The sequence below is a fragment of the Cornus florida genome, unplaced genomic scaffold (assembly GCF_030987335.1).
Source record: "Cornus florida cultivar Cherokee Brave unplaced genomic scaffold, ASM3098733v1 CherokeeBrave_3.0.0_Hap2_Chr10, whole genome shotgun sequence".
In the NCBI taxonomy this organism is placed as follows: domain Eukaryota; kingdom Viridiplantae; phylum Streptophyta; class Magnoliopsida; order Cornales; family Cornaceae; genus Cornus; species Cornus florida.
Window position 1 is genome coordinate 30,579,811 of NW_026775580.1, and position 12,338 is coordinate 30,592,148.

General features: G+C 37.4%; 1 protein-coding gene across 1 annotated transcript; it reads right to left on the minus strand.

Annotated features, from left to right (window-relative positions):
• Positions 1-3,991: 3,991 nt before the first annotated feature.
• Positions 3,992-11,755, minus strand: LOC132276677 (uncharacterized). Its single transcript, XM_059778229.1, has 6 exons — positions 11,589-11,755; positions 6,518-6,619; positions 5,884-6,060; positions 5,308-5,406; positions 4,983-5,228; positions 3,992-4,517 (listed from the first exon to the last, which is right to left on the minus strand). The coding sequence occupies exons 2-6, from the start codon at positions 6,581-6,583 to the stop codon at positions 4,215-4,217; spliced, it is 891 nt and encodes a 296-aa protein (XP_059634212.1). The 5' UTR covers positions 6,584-6,619; positions 11,589-11,755; the 3' UTR covers positions 3,992-4,214.
• Between the last annotated feature and the right edge of the window lie 583 nt (positions 11,756-12,338).

A 12,338-nucleotide genomic window follows, 5' to 3' on the forward strand; every position in this document is an offset into this window, starting at 1 on the left:
TATCTGCAAAAGTAATTTGAATTGAATAATGGTTCGAGATTATTAGTTGTTTATGAATTCAAGATCATTAGAGTTTTATTTATTTTATATATATATATATATATATATATATATATATATATATATATATATATTTTAATCGAGGTATTCAGAACTTTGACTCGACTAAGCAAGATCATTATAAAAGTATTTCCAACTAAATAAGAAAAATTAAGTCCTGATTTGAGTTAAAGTGGAATCTATCCCCACTAGTTAGGTTCTTACAGGGGTTGAGGGTTTTTCCCATCTTTGTTTAGTAATCCTACAAATTTCTTGGTGTGACAATTCATTATTTTGAAATTTCATACTTTGCTGTTCAGAAAAGTTTAATACCCATGTGGATGTGGTTATGGTGTTATTTAAAAAGTTTAGTCCTGTATATTAAATGATAAGACGAGATGAAGGGTGTATTGACTACGAATTTTATCTAGTTTTTTTTTTTTTTTTTGTTATTAATTTCTTTTAAAATTTAGGTTATGTTTAGCGGGCATCGAATCGGTACTTTGAATTTAGAATTGAAAAAAATGTAGTACAAATTTAAATTTTCTTCAATCCCAAATCCAAAGCTAAAATACTACAAATGAGAAAGATGAATTGGTGGTGCTCTCAAATATAACATTATTGTAAACATTTTTAAATGGTGTCTTGTGTAATTACCTTTTTTAGCTAAAACATCTTGTTTATGATATTTGTCTGCTCAGTTTGTTTGAGCGTCAAAAAATATTTCTGTGTTTTCTGATATTTGATTGTTGTAAAATATTTACGAAGAAAAAAAAATTCAAAATCTAACAAAAATAACTTATTCATTAATTTTCGACAAGATATTTTACATGATCTCGATCTAGACCTTTGTCAAATACCGAAAAATAAATATAAAAAAAATATTTTACGAAAAAAATATTTTATATCGAAACAAACGGAATCTTATTGTGAAGAACATGTTGAACATGCTTTTGTAAGGTACGATAAGTGAATTCTTTATGAACAACAGGCTCTGAATGTGAAGAACTTGATTCATTGACCCTGGTAGTGAACACACATCTTCTGTGACGAAAGATTTAGGATTTTTGTCAAACTTCACATGTATGGATTCAACTATTTTGGAGGTTATGAGATTATAACACCCGTAGGTCTTGCTCTTTGTTGATTCTTCCATAAAAATACCCTCATCGGTCTTTGAATCAAACTTTTCAAGACTGTCAATGTAATTAAAAATGTAATTAATGCAAATAAATTTCTTTGTTTCAATATATGGCTGGATACTACAAATGAGAAGGATGAAATTGTATATACGGAACTTGAGAGTACATTTTCTTATCCTTGTGTGTATCTGCTAATAATTTTGTTTTCTTGTAAATAACATTCTTTTGTAAATATAGAACAAATATAAAGTAAGAAATATAAAACACAACAAATGAGAAGGAACGAAAATAGAAATAAGCTTTCTATTATTTCTTCTTATTCAGTATATTGAACTTAACACAATTCATGCATATTTATAGGCAGATTTTCACTTCCACTTTACTGTTCATTTCCTCCATCTCTTGTTCACAATCCATGCCGACGCAGACACAAATTATACATTTCTCTTCTTCTGACATACATAACTCATATAATTGGTGCAAAATATTTAATATGTGGACCTCACATCAACTTTTACAATACATTTGACTTATCATAAACGACATTTCGAAAAAGGCAGCTTGAATTCCTCTTTTACCTCAACATCTTACACAAATATCTGGTGCTCTTCGTAGATTTGTTTAAAACTAAGAACTTCTGTGGATGACATTTATGTGGTGTTTGCTTAATTTTGAATGGTTTTTGTGGTTATCCAATTAAGTGTATTTGATTACGTAATTTGAATATCAAAATGGTAGGCGCCACTTAAAATGAGATAAAATTATAAATAGCATAGACATTGCTTATCACATGAATGTTGAAAATTTAAAAAAATATAAAGAATTATATATTTTTTAATTATCACTTAGTAACTTAAGCACTTCTTAATATTCAGCTCTTAAAATTTTTAATTTTATCAAAAGGCAAGATGCAACACAGGCCATGATTCCATGAAGGATGGGCCATATGAGGTAAAGGGCGGCCCAGACAAGATAAATCTAGCCCAGCCCATACGCCATCAGAAATAGACTGAGCCGAAGAGCAAACACAAGAAGCCCATTAATCCAAAGGCATGGCCGCATGGGCACCAAGAAAGAAAATTAGGGCAATGTTGTAATGATATAAGAAGAAAAAGGAAGAGAGAAAGGGGCGGGGTACTCGATATAGAAACTTTCCATTTTGACGGGGCATTTTTTATAGGGATAATTCGATAAAAATGGAATTTTGGAGGGTCAAAGTATAAAAGAATGGAGTCAAAATCAAGTTTTCTAAATTAATAAAATTTTATAAAAGTCTATCGTGGACATGAAAATTTAGTTTACATCATCTTTTTATTCCCAAAATAACATTCTATTATTGTTATGAAATTATGCTACCAACCCTCTCATATTTAGAGAGAGAAACAAACAACCAACAATCTCATCGGTTATCTCTCTCTTTCACCCACCTAACCAGGAAACTTATTTTAAAACTCATTTTGTTCTCCCTTCTCCCGGTCCCTCTAAAACATCTTTTCCCTCCAAACCCAATTTAAACCCAAAATCCATACAAGAGAAAAGCAAAATTAAGATCCAAGTTGAGATTCAAAAACCCAACACGAAACATCTTGAAAAAACCAACAAAATCCTCTATAATGGTCTATCTACGGCAATACAAAAGGTTGATACAAATGTTTGTGGATCCACATGAAATCTTCAAGTGGGTGTGTGAAATCCAATCACACCATCAAAACAAATGAGAACTGGGCCTCTTTCCATTTTTCTTGAAGGTTTGCAGTATCAAAGTAGCAAGTATCTACCTTTTAAAAAAAAAATAGCAAATATCTCTTAATTTCTAGGGTTTGGTTGGACTTGGCGACGTCGGCGAAGGCTTGGGCAGTGCTGTTGGCCATTCTGGCTCCGCTGCGTCGTTTTATGGTGATATTGATGATTTTGACGGTGTGTTTCGGGAGCTTAAGGAAAGAGGAGTTCCTGGAGAAAAAAAGTTTGAGAGGATTAGTATAGATGTGTTTCTCTTCTCTCTAGATATGAGAGGGGTAGTAGCATAATTTTATAACAACAATAGAAGGGTATTTTGGAAATAAAAAAAATGATATACAATAATTTTCCATGTCCACGTCATACTTTCATAAAATTCCATTAATTTGGAAAACTTGATTCTGATTTCATTATTTTGTCCTTTGACCCCCAAAATTCTATTTTTATGAAATTATTCTTTTTTTATACCTATAATTTAGTTAGTTTAGTGAAGTATCAAAGTTTGTATCCAATCGCAGTATAATAGATTCAGATAAATATTAATATAAATCAATCATACCGATCGAACTTCTAAAAAAAATTACAAACCGAATAATACATCGTGTATTGATGCTTTACAATAAATGATAACTCATTACCTGAATTAGCATTTATTGCAACTTCACTAACGGATAGAAAAACACAAAATTCAGAATATGACTTTTGTCCAATATCGAACTCCATTTTGATGTTAAGCATGACACTAATTTCAAGATATGACTTGTGCCATAACATGGACCATTTTCCCAAGGAATTCCACTTTGCTTTTTAATTCTCAGCTCTCTCTCTATCTTCCTTTTCCATTTCTTGACATCTCTACATTGGTTATGATCTTGTTATACATTACATTAGTTATGATTGTTCACCAACTCTGTTAACATCAATTGGAACACCATTATGTAAAGTGACTTCAGATTTCCTATATCACACTTTTTTTTCAACCCTATATCACACTAGAAATTCTTCACCAAATGCACTGCTTACTGCATGATTTTGACTATATAATCAACAAAATATTGATGGTTGGGGAGAGATTTTCTAGAGAGACAAAAGGTATAATCTGTTTCACTAGTCAAACAGCCATTACAATACAATGTCTGCCTTTGGAAAGGTGTGTCTGTTTCTCAGCAAGAACATCACAAGCAGGCATCAAGCTGCTGTTAGTTAACCTAATTATCATCTCAGTCCAGCCTACAATCCGATGTAAACTACACATCATAACTTATTATAGTTTTGCGGAAGTTAGAGGCAGCCGGTTCAGCTGGCTGGTGGTGCGATGCACGGAGGCTCTGGAGCCACCTCTGCTCCTCCCGAGTAACCATTACTACCACAGTGGTGCTTGTCACCACATCCCCACAAAGTGGCAGCTTTCACATCATCTTGAGCCATCAAACTTGAAAACTCCTCATGGTTGTAGTTCAATGTGGCTTTCCCTCCAAACTCAGTTGGAAGATTATCCGCATCAAAATATGTACTCATGAGATCCACACTCTCTTTGTTCTTCGGGTATACAAATTTCACCTTCTGGAATGTTTTAGCGTCCAAGAAATATTTGACTATCTGCATAAACAGAAGCAGCGAAAAAGTTAAACCAAGGAAAAAGAGTAGGATATCAAAACAAAAAGACATTCCTCAGAATAACACAATTTGAATTTCTCCAGTCGACACATTGCATGCGCTAATGTGTTATAACTTTGGTCATCGACCTTCCTACTTCTCAGGAGGTAGCTAGATGATTTTTCAATCTTTGACAGGTCACATATTATCTAAAAGTAAATTCATGTGAAAATGTGTCAATTTATTACTTGTATTTTGATGCAAAAATGAAAGAAAATTTATCACATTTCTGAAGTATGTGATTGGTAGCAACAAACCTACACAAGTTTTGTGGATCACTAAAGAATCGATGAAAAATAGATGGCACGGTTCAATTACCAAGAGAACATTTCAGTAAGCTCACACGACGGTAAGAGTCTCTGGAGTATATGAAAACTAGATTACAGTCATGAACTGTATAAAACAAACCTTCCAGAATGTTTCAAAAATACGTGGAGGACTGTAGAGGAATGCTACAGCTAGCCTTTCGGGGTAATGGTTTTGTAAAATATTGATTGTTTCTCGAGCAGATTTGACAGGCACACTGGTGCTTAAAGCCCATCCAGTAAAGTCGATTAACCAAGCCATTTGTTCTTGATCATCTGGGAGATTAAGGATAGCATTCTCTATGAGATAAACTAGATGACGCATCTGGTTGTCTAATGATTTTGTATTCTGCAAAATAAATGGCAGTGTTAATCTTCAAAACCAACCAAGCTGAAAGATTCTTTATTAGATAATCTAAATAATTTACCTGCATTGCTGGCCTCAGTATAAGAACAGACCTTCCATAGCGGTCGTGAAAATTTGCTCTGTATACTTTTCCAGTCTCACCTTCATTTGCAACTTCACTCTAGCAAGCGAAATAGGTTATGGTCAGTACAAGTTCTACAAACAAGCCTCAAAGAACGTAAGTACTAACATATATAGATATCTAGGACCAAATGAATAAGAATAAAAATAAAAATAAGAGGAACAGAGGATGGAGAGGTGAAGTTAGGCCATAGTTATTATAATCCACCAATAACAGTTAATTGATCTTGCAATGAAATGTATGAAGGGTTAAAAAATAAAAATAATGATGACGATAATAATGATTAATAACAACAATCTTCCATATATAATGGGAAACAATATAAAAATAAGCTTCCATATACTAACCTTCGGTCAATTCATATATACCATCAATAATCTTTTATACATACGGTACTTCATAGTAACTCCATTTTATTATTGCATTCCTCACACTTGCTATGCTAACTAAATGTGATACCAACAGCAGAAATTTTAACTTTTGCAGGCCAACATATAGAAAACTCTCCCTACTCACCCAGCGGATTTCCTCAGGTTTAAAGGTTGATCTCCACTTGAGTGTCTCTTCCAACATTTTCTTCGATTTCTCTACATTCCAATTCCGGGCTTCCAAATATCTCCTCAAGCATGCATCAGAACAATACTGTAAGCTGCGTCCAGATAGCGGTCCAAGAGCAGCCCTAAGTTCATTAAGCTGCATTTAGAATACGAATTTGCATGAGTAAAATTGTCAACCAGATCTTCTCTGGGTACAATTGCAAAGAGTAATTCAGTTATGTTGTCTCTGAACTATTATCAGTTGAGAACTGAAGTAATTGTGGCCCTATTTAAATAATAAATGGTGAAAGACAATTTTTGTAGCCCAGTCCGACTAATTTGAATTGGAATATGAAGAGCTATTGATTCAGGAATCAAGCTAACACACAGCAAATATTGACAACTCCTAATGGCTTGCAAGAAATATGACGAACTTTGCTAAAGTACACCATCAGAAAAACCACATTGACATAAATGTAACAACTAACAAGCCAACCAATCTGCGGTCTGCTTAAATCTGAGGGAATCGCCTCAACTCATCCCAGCAACAATGTAGTTGAATCAATCTACTGAATATGTGCCCTCAACTTCAATATTTTCCAATTCCTTATTACCTTAACCTCAGGCTGCAGTTCGTCGTTCCCCTGATCATGATGAGAATTGCTCCTACGACGAAACATGGTGACAGCTACCACAATCTCACAACTGAGTTCCACCTAAAACAGTAAACATCAACCAATACCACAAAAATAATTCAATTAAAATGAGTCCACTAAATCAGGAAAAAAAAAAAAATGAGTCCACTAAGCAACAAAGTCTCATTTTCTCCTGCATATGCCCATAAAGATAGAGATCCACACGAGAGATTCTCAATATTGTACAGTGCAAACCCGAAAAATGCTAACAGAACTACTAGGCATGATAATATAATAAGAGATGACCAATCTAATGCCATCTCGTTATCTTTGTTAAAAAGATAAATTAACATGCAAAGATCACTAACAAGTAGAAATAAATGTCTAGAAATATTGTCCCAAAGTAGAAGCTATTGTTTGGAGAACTAGATCCACTAGCAGAGGATCAATGCATCGTTATGTCACATGGCCAGGGACGTCCTCTATGCAGCATATCACTGCCTCAATAGCTTATTTCTTTTCATATGTTCACACAAATCTTTGCCCTAAAGGTAAAACTGGGGGGATTCCATAATATGGAGTGGAATGGCTACTTTCCAAATTTCTTTTTGTTTTTTCAGTATGAAGAACGTCGTTTTGCTAATAACTATTTTATAAGCTAATATCAAAGTCTAAACTGATGATATCCATGAAAAAGTTAAGGGGATCATCTATAAATAATTATTACCGAATATATAGGAAATTCCAGAATGTTAGACGACCACCTCTTCCTCCCTCCACCCCAAGGGCCAGTCATGCCCCATTTACCTGCCCAAGAGGCAGCCTGTTGAGCACACCTTCATTTACTTGCCTAAGCAAGTAAATCAAAGTTGCTGTTCTAGTTCTATGTAGTCCCCATGCATTTGTAGCCCCAATATGGACAAGAGTTTACATTTATACCTTATATGTGAGTTTGCACATGTGCTCTGGAACTTTATGTGACTACATGAATGAGAGGGTGCGGGCATGTGAGCGGCAGAGATTTTCCTTCAGAATTAAATCAACAATGAAATGAAAATGAAAAAAGAAATGTGGCCATAATATGGTATGTGGAAATAAATAATGGAACCTACAGAGGTAACTTTGCAGTTCTTTTCATTCCTAACATAAACAAGTTGAACATGTTGACAAATATCTGACTACTGCTAAACAAATTCGGACATAGTCTGTATTAACGAGAGACCAAAATACTAATCATGAGGTACTATTATCATTTTACGTATCACACTTAACGGTAGGGGTGCACACGATTCCTGTTGGAACTAGAACCGGAACCGTTCACAACGGTTCCTTAAAAACGGAACCGGAACCGGAACCATATAGGGTGGAAGCGAACCGGAACCAAACCGTGAATACCGGTTCGGTTCCGGTTCAGTTCCATGGAACCGACTGTTAATGAAGATCTGAAGATCTGAAAATCTGAAGAGAAGATGAGGAGTGACTAGTGAGGATGAAGATCTGAAGATGTAGGCGAGGATTGAAGTCTGAAGCTTGAGATGAGACTTATATCAAGCTTGAGATTTTTTCCTCAATCTCATTGGGAAAGCTACTCATGTAGTGACTGAAATATGTTTGTTTTTTATATGATCCAAAAACACACACAAACACACACCAAACAGTGACGTGTAGCTAGCCGCAGAAGTTACTCTAGGTGTACAAGAAAGACTTATCAAAAAATATATATATCAAGCTTGATCTAAAGTCTGAAGCTTGAGATGAGACTTGATCTGAAGATTTGAAGAGGAGGCAATGGGGAGGGCAAGGGCGAGGGCCGATGAGAGGAGGCGAGGGCGATGGTTGATGAGAGGACTTAGAGGAGGCGAGGGTTTAGGTGATGAGAGGAGGCTGGAGGCTATGACTGAAGTCTGAAGCTTAGTGTCACGATCCGATTCCTAAGACGCTTGGAGGATAGAAGATACGCATGCTGGTTGGCTAAGAACATTCATTGACTGGGAATGGTTCCAGGGAAGGGGCGTGCAGGACCACAGGATGGTACCTCTTCAGAGTTCAGGCAGGTCGACTCGGTTCAGTTCGAGGTGCTTGTCGCTGGTCGTGGACTTGACTATGAAGAAGGGAGTTGGCCATCCCTGCACAAACTGGTCGGGAGCTGGAGCCGTTCCCCTGACGAGGCCATGGCAGGCCGAAACCAGTCAGCATGTATCCTTGGGAGGGCAGGTCGTGGTGGCTGACCAGGGCGCTTGCGCGAGCTGAAGCAACGCCTTGGTGCCGCACGGGCCGTGCCGCTGCGCCAAATCTCTAGGCCCGTGACAAATGGTATCAGAGCAGGACTTGGGGTAAAGCACGGTGGGGTGCCCCCTTGTCGGTCCGGGAGGGGTCAGAGAATGAAGACGGTGCATTGAAGTTGCGTCGATGTGGAGGAATCAATGCAGTTGAGGGGGAGAGCCTCCATCTCCCCAGGAAGAGGCGTCCGTTGAAGTTGCGCATTGAAGGGCCGGAGGGCCGCGCGCACCAAAGTTCGTGCTTAGTCCTTGGGTGATGCAAACCATGGTGAAGGGCGAGCATCAAGTCGGCAGAAGGCCATTGCTTGCTCGGGATGTCGCGGAGGCGGCATGACGGAGAAGAGTCACGTCCTTGAGGAGTGGACGTCCCCTTGGTCCGAGGCCTATCATTGGGCGAGTGCAGTGCAGGGAGCTGCACAAGGAAGCGATGGTGGGAAGGCGAGCATACCGCATGGAGGCAGACTTTGGAAGGGAGTGGACGCAGTAGTGAAGCGCCGCACTGCGACGAGGACGTCGCAGGATTTGGGTGGGGGAGAATGTCACCAAGTGATTCCTAAGACGCTTGGAGGATGGAAGACACGCATGCTGGTTGGCAAAGAGCAGAGTTTGACTGGGAATGGTTCCAGGGAAGGGGCGTGCAGGACCACAGGATGGTACCTCTTCAGAGTTCAGGCAGGTCGACTCGGTTCAGTTCGAGGTGCTTGTCGCTGGTCGTGGACTTGACTATGAAGAAGGGAGTTGGCCATCCCTGCACAAACTGGTCGGGAGCTGGAGCCGTTCCCCTGACGAGGCCATGGCAGGCCGAAACCAGTCAGCATGTATCCTTGGGAGGGCAGGTCGTGGTGGCTGACCAGGGCGCTTGCGCGAGCTGAAGCAACGCCTTGGTGCCGCACGGGCCGTGCCGCTGCGCCAAATCTCTAGGCCCGTGACATTAGGGCAAAAACTGAAAAAGTAATGTTTTATTTAAGTTTTTCACTTTTTCTTTTGTGGTTAGCTTAGGACCACATGGCTGCCTGATCAGTGTTTACTGCGTTTAGAGACTTAGAGTACTATTTAGTTACGTTTTTAGCCTATTAAGTTAGTATAGTTATATAATATATATATATATACGGTTCCAGTTCTTACCAGTTCCCACGGACCGGAACCGTATGTCAACGGTTCCTAAATTCGGAACCGGAACCGTGAGAACCGAAAAAAACGGTTTTGGTTCCACAGTTCCGGTTCTTTTGTGCACCCCTACTTAACGGTGTTAGATTTCTAACTCTGACAACGAATGTTGAGTAATTTTCACCAAAATTTAATCCGTGGGTATAAATACTAAACCTCGTGAGAGATCAGAGTAATTTAACCTAATAGCTAATAAGTATTTATTATATCATTGAATTTTAAATGGTGAATGTTGCAAATGTATGGACACATCGGATTAACTTTGTGGAATTTGAATGAGGAAGGAAATGATGCAGGGAAATAGTCTAGGTAAAGGATTCCCAAGGCGCCGCAGCAGATGTCATTAAGGCTATCAATGTGAGAGTTGGCTTCTTGTCTATCACAAAATTGTGAAAATGTGCTCTCAAAGGAATTATAAATGACAGGAATGCTAGAGAAAATTGCCACCCAAACCGGGGCGTATCGATTAGAGGTTGCTTAATGGCCAAAAAGCCCAGGAATGACTATTGTCAGCTGCTTCAATTTACCATTTAGACACAAGTTGGAGCATCATACATTATCATGACACTGATCTGCCTACTTGATAGGCAAAAACAACCAAATATTTGTTGACAAATAATTAATCTGGAATTTGTACTTGCAAGGAGAGAACAAAAATATAGCTAATGTTTCACATAACACCACAAGCAATAATTGCAAAGGCACCTATACCGATTTGATATATATATATATATATATATATATATATATATATAAAGAAAATAATTAACAGCTTTACACAATTTCAATTGAAGGAACTACTTTCACATTTCATTACTCAGTTGCATCAAAAAGTAAGATTACCCATCAGATCATATTCCATAAATCGCTAGAAAGTAAGTGTTATGTAATGGAAGCGCATAATTATTACATATAAGCACAATAACTCTCAACCAATATTACCTTTTTCTTCAAATGTTCAAATCAAAACCTTGGAAAAATGTTGAATTTTATGGATATAACAATCAAGCTCATCAATACTGTCAAATAAAGCAACAATCTGAAAGTTCATGTATGTAAGGTCACTCTGATCTGGTTTGTGATCATCCAACCTAACTTCCGGTTTAAAAAATAAAATAAAATAAAAAACCTCTCACAAACAAATTTTATATATTATTATTTGCAATCACCAAAAATCCACCAAAAATGGTATATAAATAATAATAAACGAGCTATCACAAGAACGGCACGTTAGCCGTACAGATAAAGCTACTCGGAAAAATACAGCCTTTTGAATAGATTTCTAAAAAAATCTAGTTCTTCTCTGTTTGATTAACGAGAAAAAGAGGAAAAGAAACGAAAAAAGCTGAAAAAAGCCCAATTATTCTGAAGTCCGTACTTTCTCAGCCCCCTAATCGACGATTATTTCTAAGACAGAATTCAAACTCCTCTCTCATTCAATTTGAGAATCAACAGATCTAGTTAAAAATAAAATAAAACTAAAAATAAAGAAAAAGAAAACCTTGATCGAAATTCAAAGCCCAAACTAAAAACATCATATACACATGTAAGTATATATTTTATACACATTTCTCTGATATAGAGAGACTGTGAGCGAAACATACCAGGAGGAGAGAGAGAGAACTGGGTTTCCTCCTCCTTCAGGAAAATGTCATGAGATTCTGTGGACCAGCAAGCATCAACACGACTTTCGTAGAGAGAGAGACTGTGTGTTTCAGAGCTTCCCCAGTTCATTCATATACATGTGTGCGTGTGTGTCAGTGTGTGAATATATATAGACTGTGAAGTCCAGATTTTTATAGTAGTGTTGTGGAAAAGGCGAAGCTAAGTGTACGGTGTTTGATGAGGTTGTGGTTCGGAGGAAATGACAGTCTCTTAATTTTATCGGAGGTCGTTGAAACGACAGCGTTTGTGTTTTTACTGGAAAATGACAGGCGGTGAGGTTAGCGCTTACCAGCACTACATGGTTATTATATATGCATGTATTAGATATTTGAAGTGACAAAATGGAATTAAAAAGTGGTTTGTCATTTTCTACGTCAACACGTTCCCATTGGAGTAGACCTACGTCCCGAAAGCGTTTGGGAGGCCCACGTGATGAGAAACCATGAAACCCGTAAAATTTAAGGGTCATTCGGCACGCGATGTGTTTTGAAGTTGGTTTTATTTTAAGTGTTTTATTTTTGGCTAAAATAAGAACGAAAGTATATTTCAAAATGATGTTTGAGTTTTGCTTTTGGTCCGTTAATATGAGAATGAGAGTGAAACATAGGGATTCACAGAGTCTAATTTTTAGCAACACTTGTATTATAATCGAAATTGGAACCTAGCCGAACCGGTTCCACAATTTCGAT

Bases quoted from the DNA above. Each gene is read 5' to 3' on its own strand.
- LOC132276677 (XM_059778229.1), bottom strand. From the start codon at position 6,583: ATGTTTCGTCGTAGGAGCAATTCTCATCATGATCAGGGGAACGACGAA. The intron at 5,407-5,883 runs GTGAGTAGGGAG...TTCGCTTGCTAG, and splicing joins AACCTGAGGAAATCCGCTGG to AGTGAAGTTGCAAATGAAGG. The intron at 5,229-5,307 runs GTAAATTATTTA...TTTATTTTGCAG, and splicing joins TACTGAGGCCAGCAATGCAG to AATACAAAATCATTAGACAA.